The sequence below is a fragment of the Colossoma macropomum genome, unplaced genomic scaffold (assembly GCF_904425465.1).
Source record: "Colossoma macropomum unplaced genomic scaffold, Colossoma_macropomum, whole genome shotgun sequence".
NCBI lineage: Eukaryota > Metazoa > Chordata > Actinopteri > Characiformes > Serrasalmidae > Colossoma > Colossoma macropomum.
The window spans coordinates 16,985,949-17,007,448 of NW_023494793.1; the positions used below are offsets into that span (position 1 = coordinate 16,985,949).

The 21,500-nt window shown below is 38.9% G+C and overlaps 1 protein-coding gene across 1 annotated transcript in view; it reads left to right on the forward strand.

The window, feature by feature from the left end:
* LOC118813373 (ERC protein 2) overlaps nucleotides 1–21,500 on the forward strand; it is a 205,342-nt gene that overhangs the window by 89,255 nt on the left and 94,587 nt on the right. The window contains exons 7-10 of the mRNA XM_036578670.1: nucleotides 1,397–1,534; nucleotides 4,762–4,902; nucleotides 9,614–9,754; nucleotides 19,905–20,098. Of these exons, the coding sequence (XP_036434563.1) occupies nucleotides 1,397–1,534; nucleotides 4,762–4,902; nucleotides 9,614–9,754; nucleotides 19,905–20,098 (614 nt within the window). The remainder of the gene's footprint in view (nucleotides 1–1,396; nucleotides 1,535–4,761; nucleotides 4,903–9,613; nucleotides 9,755–19,904; nucleotides 20,099–21,500) is intronic.

Below are 21,500 nucleotides of genomic sequence, written 5' to 3' on the forward strand. Positions count from 1 at the left end.
TCTGCATCTTCTTACTTCTGCAGTTCAACATTTGTTTCTTATACGTAAACACCTACTTTATCACATCATAAATACCTAGTGATTTCACAACCCTAATTTCTATGGAAATTTATGTGATTTCATTTTCTTGCATGTTTTGTTCAGTTGTAAACTTGTATACTTACTAAGTTGCTTGTAAACTTACTAAGCTACTGTAACACATAACTATGAATGAAGTCATTTGATTCATTCATCCTTTTAGGGGAAAAAAGCGTGGGAAAGACTTCACCCCTCATCAGCATCCTTTTCAGCACTGATGATGATGCTCTAACTCATCAAGGCGGAAAGGCGTATACGAAGTACGTGTTTGATGACACATTTCTCCTGTTTACCTAATATCTCCAGATGTTGTGGACCAGTCCATCCCATGCTGGGCCCAGAATCATTTATCTGTTGGTCTTAAAATCTGTTCTAGATTAACATTTCTCACTACCTTAAGGTCTGACCATAAATCATAAAACAGTGCACGATATACTTCATTGTCTAAACATAGACTTTATTTCAATGGGGAAAATCATTTCAGAAAGACAGTGGTACTCAAAACGTGCTATCAGTCAGACTCATATGCCTCTCTCACTTTCTGCCTCCCTGTTTTTGGTTCCCATATTGTCCCTCAGGGCTGAAGGCCTCATATCACTCCATCTTTGCTTTAAACGACTCTTCACTGGGTGGCGTAATAATGCCGGAGCAACGTTATCTCTGGCCTCTACGGGTTCTTTTCCCACTCATTCTGTGCCCTTAAGCTTTGGAGATAAAACCCTTCAACCATTACCCTCAGCGCTTAGCAATTTAGCTATAGTCAGGGCGGCCTAATTTCTTTCATTTACGAAATGGCTGTCGCCATTTTTTGGTATTATCTGTCAATGTACCCATGACTGGAATGCAGACGGAGCCTTCTTTATGGGAATGGGATTATGACTATGTCTGGGCTGGAGAGCTGTGTTATGGTATATTTGAATGGAGTGGCACTTTTGGCCTGAGTGTTTTCTTTTATTGGAGCGCAACGTAGAAATAATTTCATCTCCGCTTGCTTGCCCGATAAGGGTTGTGATAGTTTTCAAGTACTCTGTCATGCTGCTATGTTGAATTAGGATTGTAATCGTGCTTTGCCACCCATATTTCAAAGATGTCTGTGCTTTTTGTATTTTGGCTTCCAGAATAGCTTTTGAAAGATTGGAGCATAAGATTGTAGTGTTTTTGGTACTGTGCAACTGTGACTGTGGAACATTAAAATGAAAAACTTCTGTATTCTCTCTCTCTCTCTCTCTCTCTCTCTCTCTCTCTCTCTCTCTTCTCTCTCTCTCTCTCTCTCTCTCTCTTTTTTCTTTCTATCTTTGTCCTTCTCTCTCTCTTTCAGATTGAAAATCTGATGGAACAGCTGAAGGATAAAGAAAAACAGCTTGGAAATCTGAGGGACAGGGTGATGTCTCTACAGACTGACTCCAGCAACACGGACACAGCCCTCGCCACTCTTGAGGAGGCCCTCTCTGAGAAGGTAGAGAGAGAGAAAACAAGAGAAGGGAGATTCTGATTGAAAAAAAATGCCTCGAATAATTAGTGTAGTCTAGTTGATAGCATGGTCCTGAGCATTGGTCTGGTGACATCTAAGTACCTTATACTTTCCTTTATTTGTACAGGTGTCAGGACTTTTCACAGGTGTTCCCAAAGTCTTGCATTGTAATTTAGCCTCAGGTACATCATGAAGTAAGGAATGACAAATCATGTAATTGTCACTCTTACACAACCAGGTTATGTGCATCCAAAGTGTACATTATCCACTACTGAATTAACTCCCTAATCTTTTGGTGTTAGCTGCATTCCTGCATTCCTCTTCTTCTGACTTCAAGGTGAAAAAGTCAAGGTGTGCTAGGTTAAAGCACCACTCATTGAGTAGTCAAACTGAATGAATTGACTCAATGGACAGTGACTTGATTGAAAAATACATTTTTTTAAATCGCTCGGTTGTCTAGTAGTCATGCTGCCAAGATTCAAGCAGTCTTCCAAATGCTGATGTTGTCATAGTGGGAGTTCATGTCTGGGTACGGCATTTTCAATGTAAACTTATTCATTCCCTTGGCTTGGGGCAGCTGATTGGTGGTTGCTGCTAGTCGTAAACCTTTGTTTCGTTAAGTATTTTGAGTTGTTAGAGGTGCAGCTGCTTCCCATAACTTTTCCACTCTGTAGTAGCATTGCGGTCTCCTACAGCAGCTGACTTCACAGGAAGGTCGAGGAAGCCTGTTTCTTTGCCCGCTAATGGTCATCAGGGTGAATATTTACATGCTTTTCCTGAAAGTCAGATGAGCAAACGACCTTTTCACGGCGTGGAATATCTGAGTCACGAATAGCGGAATTCGTATGGCATTGTAAAATTTTTGTTTACCTACAGGGCTGTCGTTAACTCAGTCTTAATTGTTTCGTTTGGGGATTTCTCACACTCTATGCTGTCTGCCAGAATTGTAGAATCCTGCTTCTCAGCAAGGGTCCACGAAGTCCACAGGTATTTTGTAGCCACACACAACCTGATTTCTGACCTCACCTCCTTAAAGGAACAGTAAACCCCAAAATTTTGATACTGCAAGGAATGATTAAAATGATTTGTTAGGATCAGTCTGTGTGCTCTCTTCTGAACAAAAGTAATGATTTACACTAACATTTCTTTGTCAGACAGATGGACCTAATGTAAAGTAACAGCAGGTGTTAGAACATAAAATTGGACCATATACTTATATAAATGTATCTAGGTACTCAAGGTACAGATAAGGGTGAACCAAAATTTTGGCTGGCGAAAATGGTAGAAAATGATACTTTTGGTTTTTGGCCAAAACAGAAAAGGTCTAAAATTTTGGCCAGAAAACAAAAAAACCAACATTAGATAGGCTTACATTATGTGTAGGACTATACAAATAATTTTAGCAATTTAGCTATTTCTGAGTAAAGAAAATAAGAAATTGCAATTAAAATGTTTGTTTCCTTTGCTTTCCTGCATCAGTCAGTGCAGGTGTGTTACCAAATTTTGAGCAGCAACAGATGTGAAAATGATAGTCCTGTAAAGCTATTTTCTACAAGGGACATTAGATAAGTGATTTGTAATTACTGTTTAAGTACTGTTCAAGAGGCAATACAGCACCTAAGAACGTCTCCACTATAGGTTTGATATGATTTGAAAGCACTACATCCTGCTTGATTTGCAAAAATAAAGCCAAACAACAGCTATATTGTGTATACTATGATAATTTTAGTTTTTTGATGTTTTTTATTTATTGTCAGCCTTTTTGTTTTTCGGTTTCATTTCATGCACAGTTCAGCACAGTGTGTCCTGAACCTCAGTTTCACTTCAAGAATTTTTGGGCATCACTAGTTACAGACTGTTTCAAAGATACATGTAATTGTTTTTGTAGAAATGTTGGAGAGATACTACGCGATATGTTATTTGGAAAAATTCTGTTCATTAACATAACTGAATCATTGTGTTACTGTTTTAAAAGCATACATGCTCCTAGCCTTCAAAAACTGATGTCACATCACATCTTAATTTCTCACGGTACAGTATCTTACCATATTTGAGTAAAGCCTATATTCATAGAAGTCTGGGAGGAAATTGTGGTCATGTTGGTGTTGCAAGGTTTGTAATGTGTGCTGAAGGTATTAGCTATGTAGAAATGGGCTTTTTGTGGTCTGAATAAGTAAGCCTCACGCAATAACAAGGTGAGTCAATGGCAACAGATATAAGTGGAGCAAGGCTGCGGAACTGCTCTCTCCATTTGTTTTACATTAGTAAGTTTGATCTTGAGGTTCAAGAGGTTCAAGTATACTTACTTGAGAAATGCTCGTATAGAATAGTTGTCTTTTCTTTCTTTTTGTTTGTTTTTGCTTGTTTTTATTCATCTGTTTCTTTCTTTCTTTCTTTCTTTATTTCTTTCTTCCTTCTTGGTAGTTTGATAAAGGACCAGATAAGAGTGTTGGAGTCTGTTACGGTGTTGTCTGGGTGTCTTTTACCAAAGGCTACATATACCAGTTAGAGGCTACAGAGGTTCATTTCCAGTCATAATCATTTATTCTTGAATTAGTAGGCCTGTCCTGCAGCTTGCAAAAACACTCTGTACTACTGATTATGTAAATATAATGTCTTTCTTTTCTTTTCATTCATTTCAAATTCTCAATGCATATGGGCAGATGAACCATATTCATGGTTTGCTTCATAAGCCATCTGTCTCTTGGTAAAATAAATAAATGCTGTAAGAAACCACACTGGCCATTGATTTAAATGAGGTAAATCATCTTGAAACATTGTACCTTAATGTTTCTCAATGCACAGTCGCATTTTGATATCTTAATACGTTAATCTGCTCAGTGTGGTGTCACCTGCTCAATTGGAACACAGACTCTTGGACAGTGTCTTATGGTGCTTGGATCTTATTTATGATAGACATTTATGAGTTTTCCCCTCTGCCACAGGAAATAGCTTAAGGCAAAGAAAGACACACCTGAGTGTCTGAAGAGAGGCATTGTATTTGCAATGGCAGCTGCAAGTCTGCATCACAGCACAAATGTTTGCTATGGGAACATGTCCTTTAAATGTGGGTATATTAATGTGGTTAAGTGAGCAGAGATTAGTAGACAGCAGTACAATTTCCCTGGGCTAAGTAAAAAAAAAGGATTTTCTTTTTTTTTTTACACTTTCTGTTTTGCCATTCTCTCCTCTTTTTCTCTTTGCACTTTTAGGAGAGGGTCATAGAGCATCTGAAGGAGCAGAGGGAGAGAGAGGAGCGAGAGAAGCACGAGGAAGTGGAGGCATATAAGAAGGAAAATAAGGAGATGAAGGACAAAATCGCCTCCTTACAGGCACAGCTCTTGGACAAAGAGGTCAGTGTCCATGTGGTGAGAGCACACAGGTTAAGGATCATGAGATTAGCCTAGGGCTCACTCAGGTTAGTTATGCTTCCACCAACCAGTCTGGAAACACACAACACATGCTAGGACAGAAATTAACATTAATTAATTAACATTTGTCAATCAAAAAATAGTGGTAATACCATCATATTAACATTCATGTACAGCATCCTGATGATTGTTGAAATGTCAAATTGGTTTAATATCTGTGTTGCCAGATTTTTTAGTTGATTATCAAAGACAGTAATTAACTAGGATGGTTCTGGGACTTTTTTCTGAGGCTAAGAGTATTCATGTTCAACGGATTATTTAGGATTGCTCAGTATGGCATTTTAAATTGTTCTCAAGACGTTGGCTTTCATGGTACTGATATCGCAGAACCATGCAATATGCAAAAGAACTTCTAACCAGCTAACGTTATGTGCTGTGAGCATCTTGACCAATCACATGTTTTTTGGATGTTTGGATGAATCAAGGCATTAGCACAATCCAACAAACATAAATTATTTTGGTCAAAAACAATGAAGACCAATCTTTAACTACATCAAGAGTTGTAAATCTATTGGAAGATATATTGTGGTCAGAGTATATAGCGAAGTAATTGCGAAAATGTTATGTCATACATATTGTGTAGCCCTAACCAGAATGTTGAACTACTGCCTTAGTTCTCCCTCTAAACTCACTCTTTCAATTGCTAGGCTGATATTTACACTGTATGGCCAAAAGTATATGGACACTCATTATAGTTATTGGGTTCAGTGTTTCAGCCACATCCATTGTTAACAGGTGTATAAAATCAAACACATCTCCTTAGACAACTTCTTAGTCATTGGCGATAGAATGGGTCATTCGGATCTACCTGACTTTAAACATGGCTCTGTCATAATATGCCACCTTTGTTCATGAAATTTTTGCCATGCTAGATCTGCCTCTGTAACTGTAAGTGCTATTATTGTGGTAGACCACGCAAACTCACAGAGCAGGGCTGCCGAGTGATGAAACATAAAGCACATAAAAATCACCCATCCTCTGTTACATCTCACGCTGGTAGTGTTCCAGACTGCCTCTGGCAGTAACATCAGCGCAAGATCTGTGCATTGGAAGCTTCATGAAATGGCTTTCCATGGCCAAGCAGCTGCACACAAGCCTAAGATCACTACGCGCAATGCCAGGCGTTGGCTGGAGTGGTGTAAATTATGCCGCTACTGGACTCTGGAGCAGGGGAAACAAGTTTTCTGGAGTGATGAATCATGCCTCACTACCTGGCTGTCTGATGGAAGAATCTGGGTTTGGCAGATGCCAGGAGGAACTCCAGTGGCCTCCACAAGGCCAAGACCTCAAGTCCACTGAACACTTTTGCTTAGAATGTCTATTGCAGGCCATTCAACATTAGTGCCTGACCTCACAAATGCTGTTGTTCTGATATAGCTGAAAGGGGGTGTGGTGGGGTGGGGGACTGCATAATAATGCCCAAAGCTTTGGAATGGGATGTCCACCAAGCTCATAAAGGTGTGATGGTCAGGTGTCCACTACTTTTGACTATATAGTGTAGCTCCATTTACTGGGTAAATCTTTCACACAATATTTATCCCAAAAATCTCATGAATGTACAATATTTTATACTTTTCCACAATATTGTTTGTCCCTAATGTTAGTGGTTATCACGATTCATAATTCCCAACAAGTTCTTTATGTACCGCTAACCTATTTTTTGATAATTATAATCCCCGACCAGACAAATGCATATCTGTTGGTACTTTGCTCTGATCTATGCATAGACATACAGTCCTTAGCGCAGGTTTTCTAAGTGACAGATACCTCCAGCACACTTGATAATTTTTTTTTTATGGAGCCAAAAGAATTAGAAGAATTTAGAATTTTATAACTGCACAGCAACCGTTGTAATACACTCAGTGTAAACCTATACTTAAAGTGTTAACATCAACAGTAAAAGTAAATCCCGTACCCTCAGAACTCCACCTGTGCACGCAGGCTTCTGAGTAGAAATTGCATGTGCTTTGTTCTTAGAGAGCGAGAGAAAGAAAGAGGTGTAATTTATAGATCCGTCCTTCTGTCCTCATCCCCCTTTCGCCAGAGCAGACTCCTCACTGTTCCAGGGAACATGCCGGGGCAATCTTTCAGAGAGCCGAAATTTACGAGAATGTTTTCTTTTATATGCACCGGAGTGAACACATATCATTCCAGGAAAATTATATCTTATTGCACGTTGACTCTGAGCCACATATACAGTTGTGAGGAACTTCCCACTCGCTCTCCTTCCCTGTGCTAATCAAAAGCACATAAACAACCTCTACATTTTAAAGCTCTAATTACAGTATCAACAGACTTCAAATGTTGAGCAATGTAAGAGTGCGAATATAATCACTTTGTTTATATAGCATGCAGGCCTGTTGAAGGTTTACATTACTTGAGTAAAGGTGTACAGAAATAAAGGTTTTATGATTTGAGTGCAATTAGAGTAGCGCTTTATGCACTGACTAGGTATCACAAGAGACCCAGATGACATAAACTGAACAGCCTAAGTACTTTGTAACTCCATATAAGTATGTTCAAAGCATACATTGTTTCAGCCTTTGGTCCTCTTCCAGCCCCCATCAATACAGCTGGCCTTGTAACGTGTTCTCCTTCAACCCTAACCTGCTGTAGCTTGAGTCTGCAAACTCACCCCATCTGTGGAACTCTAATGAAATTCTGGGGAATGTGTTGGTTGCATGCTCTGTAGACCCTGCTCTCACCTTGCTTTCAGACTGTTCCACTTCTCACTCTTGGTTCTCTTCTACCCCTTTTCCAGTGACTAGGTGCTAGTGCTCGTGCCTGAGCCAGAGCCTAAACTCAACCTACTCTGCACCGTTACCATTTCACCAAAAGCCGATTCTTAGGCTGCATAATTGGTGCCATTCCAGCCTCATAAACCTCCTGATCTGGAACCATGGGACTCCTGCGCTGGTTGTGGGGCGGTGTAATGTATAAAGGAGTTGAAATAAAGATGCATTTAAAAATATGCTTTATTTTTAGTCATGTAAATTGAAATAAAAAGAATACAAAGCTGTCAAAGTCAAAATGGCATGAATTGTGACACGATAAATTGTAGGCTAAGCAACACCGACATCCAGTAAAGTAGTCATGTGGCTCTCAGGTGAATGGAAACATGGGCAGTTCTTTAAAGGTTTTCTGGCTTGCTGCTACCTTGTTGGTGAGACAGAAGAGTATAGGCTGAATCTAGGCTTGTCACAATTGTCAGATCATCGCCTGAGAATAATTATTTGAGCTGATTATAGTTATTTGATCTGACCCTGATTATTTTCTAAAGTTGTTCAATCATATGTTTATTGCTGCGTTCAGGTGCTTATCTAAATTCAGTGCATATCAGATAGTTAACTCAAAATGCAACAATTTGGGGGATTGTCAGAATATATGCTTACAACATGGAAAAGGAAAGCATTGAAGTCATTTTGCTTTTCTTTGCTATGTTAAAACATATGGAGATGTTTACACTTCTTTCAGTTATGCAAAAGCTGACACACATCATGCATATATTTTCATATTCATGTTATCCTGCATCATCCAGAATCCTGAGTTTTCCACTTGTAAATCTGACTTTGACAACTGTTCAAAGTTGGTATTTTCCAGTTTTGGACACCACTTGTGATATCTTTTTTTGCCACTGTTTGGGTTGACGTTGTTTAAGACAGGGCATGGAATTTAGGGACTTAGTGCGCAGTAGATTGTTTATTTGAGCTGCAGCTTTCTGTCTTCTGTAAAATTGCTGTCTTTGGGAATGCTTGTGGAAGCCACCAAAACATTTGGCTAATTCTTTGCTCTTCCAGGTGAGATTAACTTTACATAGCACTGTAACCAACGAGTGCACTCGAATGTAAACTAGAATTGTGTGTTGAGGTGTCGATTGTTATTTTTAGAATGATCACTTTGCAAATAGGTAACATTGGCATTCATGCTAATTATTCTGTGGCATTGTGGATATGAATGTGTGTGCGCCCAGAACAGTGTATTATATAATTTCATGTCAGTACAACGTAGTGTTAGCTCACAAGCAAAACAGCCAATTTAGATGCTACAAGTTTGTAATGTAATAGTGACAAAAACAAAAGAACAAAAATAATATAATAATATAATGATTGTGACAGGCAGCAGTATTCAGCTGTAGTACTCAGTATACAACTGGTGAGATACCTTAGCTAGCTAAAGTGTTGGTGAGGTAGCTTACATTAATGTTAGGTAAGTTAAATAAAATGCTTAGCGTTATTGTTACTTCCCCGACCATGTTAGCTGGTGTAAATATTTCAAAATAAAAGGCTTAGGGTTAGGAATACGGTTAGCTTCACCCCCAACCACACTGGCTGGTAAACAAGCTAACACACAGAAAGAATGATACATTTATCACACCTTCTTAAACATGTTATTTGTGGCAACAAACTTTAACCTTAAGGTAATGTGAGCTACCTCACTAGCACTTTCTCTTTTGAATAGGCTCCTCCCACAGGGTCTGTGGCTGATACCTTTGGTGTAGCTAAATGGTTCATCATCCACCATACCCTTTGTCCTGTTTAAGGACGGAGGCTGCATGATGGGGGGGACCCTCCTAAACCTCCCTCTGTTCTTCTCTTTCTGATCTGTCTCTCCTCGCTCTTCCCTCTCCTGACAGTCTTCTTTACTGGAACTGAAAGAGCAGGTGTCATCTCTGGCCTCTTCAGGCCTTCAGAAGGACTCAAGGCTGCGAGCTCTGGAGAGCAATGTGGAGCAGCGAGCAGAGGAGTGCAGCAGGCTAGAGAGCCAGCTGCAGAAGGTGGGTAGAGCCACCACGCTCCGGGCTGTCGGATGCCTCCGATGTGGGGCAGCGATAGCCCTGCTGTGCAAATAAACATAGCAGGGGCTGTTTTGGAATTCAAGTCTTTTTGATGATTATCACAGAAACGTGAAGCCGTGTGGCACACAGGGGCTGTCACCCAGCCTACGTTTGTGGAAATGGTGGAAGAAGGGAACATCGGTTTTAAGACCATAGACTAAGAGGCTCATATGCTCAGTTACTTGAGAGGATTGTGTTGCAGGCTTTGTCCATAAAGTATGTAGTTAAGAACCAATGGAAGGCATTCAACAGTCACATGGATTTGACAGCGACAATATGATTCTTATCTTGAGTCATCATGTTAGGAGCATATGCAACCAAGCCTGGTTTGCCATCTCACTAGATTATTTCCCATGTGGTTGTGTGCTTAGTGGTAGCTTAGCATTGTACTTCAACACAGGGCTATGGTAGGATTTTGACATGCTCCCACACAGTACTTAATCTGTGTATATACTTTGTAATGTGTATCCGTCTGTGGTTCTGGGGGGAAGTCGCTGCTAAGATGAATCTTCTTCGGTTTACTTGCGTCATAAAAGCTCAAGTAAGCCTGGAAAATACTTGAGTATGTTTGTTATACAGTAATGCTGTTGGACTGTAATGCCACAAATTATCTGTCTGTAAATTAAACTGCACGCACGAACACACATCGAGACTGCTACCTCAGTCCACCATACCCTCTTGATGGTGCATCTTATGCTTAAAATCCTGTCTGAACATTTTGTTTAAGAGAGTCATCGTCTAGTCTTGCATGTCGAAACTGATTTAGTATATAAAACACTTTATGTGTAATGGCCAGTGTAAACTAAGTATGAAGTGGATGGGTTGTGGTCAGCTTGTGGTTGATGTTTTCTCTGAGGTTTTCAGTCCGTTATTTGTGGAAGCTACTGCTGTTGGGGGTCAGAATGCCTAGAGAAGTGTGTGCATGCATCTGAGTGGCTGGATTATGTGAATACAAAGTAAACGCTGAACAAAAATATAAATGCAACACTTGTTTTTGCTCCAATTTTGCAGCAGTTAGAAAATGCGTTTTTTTTTGTGGTTACGCCAGATACTAATGTGAGAATTCTGTTTCATTGCTTGCCCTGTTTTTTACAGCGTTTCAGTAAAATCCTTTCAGTAAAAAGTGTTGTGTTTGATTTTTTTTTTGTGTATGATAATATACTGTATAAACACTCACTGAGCACTTTATTAGGAATACCAAACTAATACTAGGTAGGGCAGTCATGTCCATGTTGACATAATTGCATCATGCAATTCCTGAAGATTTCTCAGCTTCACTTTCATGCTGCGTATCTTCCGTTCTACCGTGTCCCAAAGGTGTTCTGTTGGATTCAGATCCAGTGACTGGGAAGGCCACTGAAGAACACTGAATAAACTCATTGTCACGTTCATGAAGCCAGTTTGAGACGATTTTTGCTTTGTGACATGGTGCATTATCATGCTAGATGTAGCCATTAGAAGATAGGTAAATTATAACCATGAAGGGATGCATATGGTCAACAACCATACTCAAATAGGCTGTGCCATTCAAGCAATGATTGATTAGTATTAACTAACTATTGATTAGTATTTCAGATATCTACTTTTGGTATGCCTGTGCCCACCACAGCCTCAGGTTTCTGTTCTTGGCTGACAAAAATAGAACCCTCTGAGCTTCACCTCAAGGTGCAACATGCTGTGCATTCTAAGATGGTTTTCTGCTCACCCCTGTTGTACAGAGTGGTTATCTGAGTTACCATAGTTTTTCTGTGTAGCTTGAACCAGTCTGGCCATTCTCCAGTAACCTTTCTCATCAAGACATTTTGTCTGCAGATCTGCTGCTCACTAGATGTTTTTTCTTTATTGTGCCATTCTGAGTAAACTCTAGAGACTGTTTTGCATGAAAATCCCAGGAGATCAGCAGTTATAGAAATACTCAAACTTGCCTGTCTGGCACCAACAATCATGCCACGGTTGAAATAACTGAGATCACATTTTTCCCCATTTTGATGGTTGATGATCACCTAAAGCTGCTGGCACATATGTACATCATTTTATGCGCTGCACTGCTGCAACTCGATGGACTAATTAGATAACTGTGTGCATGAGTAGGTATACAGGTATTCCCAAAAAAAGTGCTTGATGAGTGTTTACAAACAAGGGTTAATACATCTGAATAGGCATACACATATCCTTGTTTTTATGTAAGGTCAGGACATGTTCATGTATTCGTACATGGTCATACATGTCCCAGTTATGTTTTGTCGCTGTTCAGTAAAAGCTGTGTGAATGTCATGCAAACCTTACTGTCTAAAGCTGCTTAGCTTAGTCTGATGCATTCGTCTCTGAAGCCAGTTTGCCTGAGGCTGTTTTAAACAGCCAGTTTCACCTGATGTATGAAAACATGACATGAAGGGGTTTTTGTCTGATGTCTGAAACCTAATGCTGTGGTCTGAGGATGTCATAAAATGTACACTATAGCATATACAGCTTTTGCCTCTAGCAACAAGCGCGTTACTGGTAGTAAATGAGTTTTACAATCACTTTACAGTCACTGGTTGTAACTTTAGTAACTCAGTTAATTGTCACTGGGCACAGGCCTAATCAGTGTATAGAAAACACTCATTTCGGTTCTTGGTTTTGCTCTTTGAACTTTAAAAAATTAAACATTTAGCTGTAAAATGTACATTAGAAACTCAGGATCATTTTGTTGTAGGTTTCTCCTATTTTCTGTGGTTTTCCTACAAAATCAGTACATTTTTGTAATGCATTAAAACAAACACAGACACACACACACGTACACACACAATTAAACTTGCTGTCCTCTAACGTCCTGAGATGGCAGAAGGAATTTTCAAGTGACCAATGAAACTCAAATACTTGTCCTTAGATAGCTTTTCCTCACCCTTTTACTCTCTCTCTCTCTCTTTCTCTCTTTCTCTCTCACTCCTTCTCATCATCCTTTCTGCTCCTCTCCTACACCCCTCCCTTCCTCCTTTCTGCTGCTTAGCTAAACATTTACCGCCAAAACACACACACACACATACACACATGCATGCACAAACACACACACACACACAGCAGTCTATTGAAATATCATCCTCTGAGGAAAAGGCTATAAACGCTTAAAGATAAGTCCAATCAATCACGCACTATTATGAAGACTGGAGCAGAACTGAGACCTGGCAATGACACTGGACACACACATACACACAGAAGGAAAAAGTGTCTGCTGACAGTTAACCAACCATCTGCTACTTGAATCTTGTAACTGTCTTTTTTCTTCTCATTTTTCCTGTTTTTATGTTCTCTAATTTGTCTTTAATTCTTCTATGTGTGAGACTGTGCTCTCTTCCTCTTGTACTTGATTGTTGGTACTACATTCTTATTTGGATGCCTGACTTGCCAAGTATAAAAATAATATTCTCAGAATTTTAATAGTACATGCATAATGTAAAAAAAAATGACTTTTTAAAATAATTTCCCAAAAAGTGAAAATTTTGAAACTATTTTGCTCATCTACCTAGTGGGAATAGGCTTTCATAGAAGTGAGGCGGCTAATGAAAGTATTGAGAAAAGAGGAAAATTTTAAACTGGACTTGGAATAGATTGTAGAGTGGACTTTCATAGTTTTCCATGGTCCATAGAGTTTCATTGTTTTAGGGTCTGTGATTCTAGATCTGCTTTTAGCAGTGAGCAGTCTGATTTAGGAATGGGAAGTAGTCCAGTCTCAGTGGTCATGGTCGTTAAACAGCTAACAACCAAACTCAACTATTCTAGTTGAATTACAGGCCTTATGTTTGATTTAATTGCCATATATCTAGAAAAACAAGTTTATTCAGTGCTTAGCAGTGTGTATTCAGCACACTGTCTAGTAACTACTTGTCTCTTGAGCTTTGTTTATTTTAGCGGTTGTGAGACATGTTTCTAAATTATTTGATGTTTGTGATTTATAGTCTTAAGTTTATGATGTTTCTTGGAGTAGATTTCCCAGACATCTAAACAGTATTTTACAATGGCCATTATTGTTTTACGGTAATATGACTAAATGTCTTTTGGCTGCTGAAAACTCCACCTGGGTGGGTCCGTGCTCTTCAATCTTTAATCTAATGTCTCAAAAGTTTTTTTTTCTCTTTCATTCAAATAAAAACATTCATCTGCCAGTGTTTAGAAAAGGCACATTCAGCTGTCAGAACAACTCAAGCAATCAGTAGGACATGTTTAGGGGTAAAAGAAAGATAATTCTAGGGCCCGCGTCTATCTCCAGGTTGTTTTTCTCTTGGATAAAAAAGGAATATGTTACTGTAATAATCTACGCCTTGTACTGTGCCTCCGCAGTAAAAGAGAGGGGGAGAAAGGAGACAGATGATGTTTGGTGATCTTGTAAAAGCATTGCCAAGAGAGTAGTTTTATTTCATAATGAATTAGGGGAAGAGAAGAGAGAGGAAAAAAGTTTATGAAAGACAAGCTCCGGGGAGATGTTCTTGTGAAAGAAAACCACATGAAAGCCAAGCCGAAAGAACAGACACACTTTTATATGTAGCTGAGTTCCCGACAGAAGCAATCAGTTTAGATTACACCTCTTCCAACCCCTCCAACATAACAAGGACATACAGCATCTTTAGTTTTATATATACACTTTTCACATTTTCAGCATGTTCGAGAAATGGTGCACAACTAATACTTTCTGAATAATAACCATTAGGGGTGGGAATCTCTAGGCACCTCACGTTTCGATTTGATTACGGTTCAGAGGGCTACGATGTAATTATAAAACAATTATCGATGCATCTTGATGCATCTTTTTTTCTATACTATATATATATATACATATATATATATATATATATATATATATATATATGTAATGATCTATAATGAATTTACTTCCAATATCTGTTATTACTAAAACAAATGGAAGTGATATGGCAAGTGAACTGAAAGGCTCTCATTCACTGCTCTTGCAGCACATGAGACACTGACTGCCACTCATCTGCGATAAAATGCACAGTTACGGTGACATAAGATGCAGTGGCAATAGATGTCCCTGCAGCACATGTTACAGCTGTCCTACCCGTTTTCCTTTATATTTTTTTGATTTTGTAACTTCGGTTTTGGTCTCGTTGTAGAGAGTGGGGGAGTGCTATGAGAGTAAAATATCTTCGAGAAGGGACGCTGTATCTCGACTCCAAAGTGTGCAACATAGCGCGAAAGCCCTCGTTCTCAACGACTGAGAACTGGCATGCAGACTGCAGGTCACATAACAACCTCTCGCCTAGCTAGTAGCTAACGAATAGGCAAAGAGAGAGATTTAAGACAAACATTTGGAGACGAATGGATTTATTCGCATTTATAAGCAACGCAGTTGGTTTCGTGGAACGTTAAACCTGCAATGAGAGACTGTCAAGCACTAAAAAGTTGCGAAGCTGAAGCTTCTCTTTTGAATTTCCCCGTTCCACCTTAAATGGTGCTGCATTTACATTCTGGCGCCTCAGGCCAAATTTAAGGTGGAACGGGAAAATTCAAACAAGAAGCTGGTGAATAAGAAGCTGACTTAAGCTTCGTAAAACAGTCGAACGTTGAGAGACATTTTACAAGAAACTGATCTACTTTTGAGGAAAAGTTTTCTGGTGAAAAACGCAGACTGAAGACACACCTGTTTATTCAGCACTTAAATGAGCACTAAATTAAGTATTGATTGTAATGTACAGCACTTATGTATTGTATTGCACTGTTCTGTGTTTAACTCTGTCCCTTTTTCTCTAGGTGTCAATGACCTTCTGATTCTAGCAGTATCTGAGCTTAGGACTGGCTTTCTCTCTAACCTATTGGTAGCTAGCGAAGATTCTTTCTCTGGATAGACAAAACACTTTTTGTAAGTCGCTCTGGATAAGAGCGTCTGCTAAATGTAATGTAAATGTAATGTAAATGTAAAATGTAAATGGTGAAGATAGGAGGAAAGTGGCTATAGCTAAAACTTAAAGCAGAGCAAAGTAAGTCTGTGTTTTCGTTTATATTTTTTAGCCTATACTAGGACATTATCACATACTGAGACATACTGGACATAAAATGTTGTGGGTCCCAAGGTGGTTTGATTTTTGTTGAAAGGACAAAATGGCTCTTCTTAACATTTGCATTGTTGACTCCTGACCTAACCTAGCTTTTAATGCAGAGTGTGCCAGTCATATTTCTCGATCATCCAGTTGTGTTTTTGTTATGTGCCGTCACAGAGCGTCCGGGCGCTGCACTTCCGCACTTCCAAGTTCCGCCTTTTGCGTTCCGTCAACATTACATTATAAATTAAAATTTAGAAAATCGATTTTTGACATTTGTGAATCTATTCAGAATTGTCCACTTGCACTTTTCCCACTGCATTTGTGAATCTATTCAGAATCGTCCACTTGCACTTTTCCCACTGCATTTGTGAATCTATTCAGAATCGTCCACTTGCACTTTTCCCACTGCAATCCGCCGTGCTAGATCTCTCGGCTCGCCAGAGGTAGGCATTTCTGTCTCAGTATAAGGGCAGTATAGGACAGTAAAAACACGCCTTAACCTTGGGTTTAGGTGTTTCATTTAGTTCCATTGCCACAGGTGTATAAAATCAAGCACCAAGTCCTGCAGTCTGCTTCTGCAAACGTTTGTGAAAGAATGGGTCGTTCTGAAGAGTTCACTGAATCCGAGTGTGGTACTGTAACAGGATGCCACCATTGCAAGTCAGTTCGCAAAATTTCATGATCAACTGTGAGTGGTATCATTGAAAAGTCGAAGTGTTCAGAAAGCACAGCAACCACAGAACACGTAAAAGTGTGAGCGGGGTTGCCGCGTGCTGAGGCGCATAGTGCATAAAAGTCGCTAACGCTCTTCTGACCCAACAACTGCAGAGTTCCAAACCTCCTCTGGCATTAACATCAGCACGTAAACTGTGCACCAGGAGCTTCATGGCATGGGTTTCCATTGCTGAGCAGTAGCATGCAAGCCTTACATCACCAAGCACAATCGCAAGTGTCAGATGGAGTGGTGTAAAGCATGTCAGCACTGGACTCTGGAGCAGTGGAAACATATTCTGTGGAGTGACGAATCACACTTGGCAGTCTGATGGACGAGTCTGGATTTGGCAAATGCCAGGAGAACGTTACTTGCATGACTGCACTGTGCCAACTGTAAAGTTTGGTCGAGGAGTGATAATGCTATGGGGTTGTTTTTCAGGGGTGGGCCTAGACCTCATAGTTTCAGTGAAGGGAAATCTTAGTGCTTCAGCATACCAAGACATTTTGGACAATTGTATGCTTCCAACTTTGTGGGAACAGTTTGGGGATAACCTTTTCTGTTCCAGCATGACTGTACCCCAGTGCACAAAGCAAGGTATGTAAAGGCATGGTTGGGTAAGTTTGGTGTGGAAGAATTTGACTGGCCCACACAGAGCCCTGACCTTAACCCCATCAAAATCATAGTTTATCCTTTGGGATAAATTAGAACGGAGATTGCGAGCCAGGACCTCTCGTCCAACATCAGTGTCTAACCTCACAGATGATCTTCTGGATGAATGAACCAAAAAATCCCACAGACACACTCCAAAATTTTGTAGAAAGTTTCCTAGAAGAGTAGATGTTGTTATAGCTGCAAAGCGGGGGACCAACTCCATATTTAGAATGGATGTCATACAAGCTCCTGTAGGTGTAATGTGTAGGTGTCCCAACACTTTTGTCTATATAGTTTATACCTATGCTTTTTATGCTTTTATAATTTTCAGAATGTGTCTGTCATCCACACAAGCTAGAAGGTTAGCTCACTCAATCTCACTAGCAAGCTAGCCAGCTACTTTAGCAAGTAATTTACAAGCTACGATTTAAATTTTGCCTTTCTGCTCAAACTATGTAAACTATATCCAATCGAATCTTCCCTCCAGATATTCACTGTCAACAATTAATATCTTAATCAGCAGTTCTGTATAAAACCAGATATTTTTATCATTTTATTTTTTTTTCATTTTATTTTATTTTATCATGTTAACTGTTATGGATTCAAAGAAGATAAAGAGTGCCAAAGTTTCTGCTCTGTACTTTTAAGAAAGTTATGTCTGGTGTTCATGATGAAGACCAGTCTACCATTGCTCAACTGGCTAAATGCAATGCAGCAGTCAAGTTGAAATCTGTTGAACTTTTGCTCTGTGCAGCAAGGCAGATTTTGCCGTTCAGCAAGCCATCATGCAATGCGATATGGAAGAGCTCTTCATTGAAATTTATAAGATACGACAAGGCAAAGTTGCAACTGGACACGTACCATAAGCCCAATTTGTTTGGATAGTCTTTAATTAAAATGGCTCTGATGACTTTCAGTCATCCAGGTCATTGAATTATCTAGTAAAGAGGTTGAACTCTAGTACTAAAGAACTGAAGTCCAGCACAGTTTTTGATTTCTCTGCTCAAACACCCCATAAACAAACTTGGTAATTAAGAGTTGAACTGGGAAATCATAAAACAGCACAGAAGTTCAACTGATCTAGTAGTAAGTCAAGCTGACTGGGAGATAAAATTCTGATCAAATTGGCTGATGAAATGTTGTATGATCAGTAAATAAAACCAACTCCAGTAGAGATCTGATGACTGATTTCTTTTCATTTACATTTTTGTGCTTTGTTGGCTGTTTTTTTTTTTGCCAAGACCAATAAATCTGCATGATCTTCATATCAGTAGATTTAATGGTGAAATGGTATATTAGTCAGACCTTGACTGCTGCTACTACACATTGAACTGAATGTTTAAAAAATGTTCGGTGTGCTCACTGGTGAACTTTTTTATTTCCTGTATGTTCATGCATATGCAGTGCCTCTTGTTATGACTATAACTCTTTGGGATGCTTTGAGACACCAACTAAGCTGGATTTAGACTAAAAAACTCTTCTAATGGACTTTCCCGTTTTTAAGTCAGTGTTTTGCTTAATTCATGCCATGAATATTTTTCACGTGATAATTTTATGTTCTGCAGCAGTGAAATTGTTATTTACTTAGCTCCTTCCTGGTTGCTTACTACCTGCATGTGTCCTTAATTCAGACAATATTGTTTTTGTTTTCTTTTCTTTATCTCTGTTTATCTCCAACTACCCCATTTTTTTCTCTCTCTCTTTCTTTCTCTCTCTTTCTCTCTCAATGTAGAACCCTCTGCAAGGGAAGTCAGCGGTAGGCTGTGTGTGCATATATGTAATTGTCTTTGTCCTTATGAAGATGTGTATTTGCATTAATTCATTAAAACAGCGAAGCATACAAGTTTGGATTAGGCCCTAAGAGAAATATCAATACATAATCACGATGAAGTTTATTTAACTTTAACATTAAGTTCTTGTTTATTCTGTATTCTGGATTTGGAAAACTTTCACATTATCCACCTGTGTGTGTGCATGTGTGTGTTTTGTGTTCATACGCCTCACCTGTGTGTGATCAGATTATAAAGGCTTTTTCTTCCAGCACAAATTTTGCACACACCTCTAGAGCCCACTTTGTATGAAAAGGGTTGCCCGTCAAAATGTCAAGATGAGTGAAAAAACAGATATTACAGCAAAATGTTATTTCTCACTGTTAAGTTGGTGCAAACTTTTTTTCTGGAAAAGAAAAGCCTGTAAATGAAACCCTGTGTGTCATTCATGGTTTTGTGTTGTGATGTCTGTGATGTCTGTTGTTGTTTCACATCAGTGTGCATAACTTGAAGTGTAGTAGCTTATGAACACTTAAAAAACAATTAGATACATATCATACTTGTTTAATTATAACAGTACAAGAGGTCAGTGTACCTGAAGGTTTAGTCATGTTGGGCCTCATTCACTAATGTCTTCCTGTGTTTCTTCTTAAATGTGTTCTTGAGAAAGGTCCTAAGACGTGTTCTTAAACCGCAGAAGTGTTCACACCTTTGTGCTCTTGAGTGTGCGTAGATTCTGTTCTCACCTAAGAACAAATCCCAAATAAGAAAACATTGGTGAATGTCAGAATCTTAATAAATAAAGTGGGCTTTAAGAAGAAATTTCTTTTTAAGAACAGTTGGTGAATGAGGCCCATTGCTCTTTATTCACAGTTGTTTGGATTCATCATGGTTCTCTGCATATGTGTGTCTGTTGGAAGGCCCTGGAAGCTGAAGAAGCAGCTCGGAGGAACCTAGAGCTCTCAGAGCGCTTAAAACTTCTGGAAAAAGAAATGGCCTTCTATAAAGAGGAGTCTGGAAAGTCTAAGGCAGAAGTGGACAGGCTTCTGTCTATTCTTAGAGACGTGGAATCAGAGCGCACGGAGAAGGACAACAAAATCTCTGAGCTGGAGAGGTAAAGACAACCACTACACACACCTATACAGCAGAAGGAATACTCCAGAATTTTTCAACCTAATCTCTATCTGCTGCTGTATAGTACTGCAAACAATAATGTTGATGCATTTCCCTCTACATAGAAAAGAACAGAAAGTCCATTGTGTTGAAACTTTTATTAGAGGTCAATGGGCAGTTAGTGAATTTTGTTGAATAAAAACACATAATATAAAGCAAGTTTAAAACTACAACCATTTCACTGCGACAAAACACAGATCTCAGGATGCAACAAATATGAGAGAATGTCTTACTGAAGCTGTTCTGAAGTTTATCCAACCCAAAAAAGTAACAAAATTCTTCTGATATCCATGCATGAAAACAGCAATACTGGTAAAGTAGGTAAGTAGTAAGCAGTCTGGAAAATTTGTATCACCTCTGAAAAAAATTTAGCTACTGGCCAAAAGCTTCTACACTCTCAAAAATATGAATGAATAAATGTTATATTTTTCCATAATGCTAATCTAGGTAGAGGTAGTCTCAATTTGTATGTTTTATAGTGTTAATGTTATACTTTATTGGTCCTTCAAGGGAAATTTCTCATTTTGCTGCCTAACTATGCCCAGTCTGACCCAGTCTATGTACTGGCACCAATATCGGCGTTGGCAGATATATACATAAAAACTGTCAGATATAAGCACTGGCCTACAGTTCCTATGTTGGTGCAGGCCTACAAAGAAACTTTTTTGGCACCTTTTTTATTTCTATTTCTAATTCTGTTTTTCTATCATATCTTTAATAATAATATTTTCATTTATAGAGGATGTGGGTGGTAACTCAAAGTGCCTTACAGACAGGTGATAAAGCTTAAGAGTAATAGAAGAAACTATGAGTATTAATTTAAAATCATATTAGGCAATGGGACTGATCAAATTAGACAGATAAATATAAAAAAAGTACTTAAATGCTAAGTAAAAGTGATATTTATAACATTTTCAAATGTTTCTGTAAAGTGTGCACTGAGGTTTACTGTCTAATAAATCGGAGAATTAAGTACCATAGTTTAAAAGCATGATAACCGAAAGAGGCTTCTTCACATTTTCTGTATTTTAAGGAAGGTATTTGCAGAAGAACAGTATCTGCAATATCTTGTTCTTTTATAAATGCTGTAAAACCGTGGTATGTGTTAATCCAGGGTACATTACAGATTCAGCAGACAAAGGTAAAAAAATGCTGAAGTATTGCTCTAACTTACTTTTTTTCTTGTTGCAAAGTAGACTAGGGAACATTACTGTGCAAGTGTTTGCCACTGTGAGGAACCTTTGAAAGTCTCATTAAAGACATCTGTGTTTTTAATGTTCTGCCATCAAGCATGTCAGGCTTTTACATTTTTTTTTTGAGAAATTTTAATATGCTTTGACTCT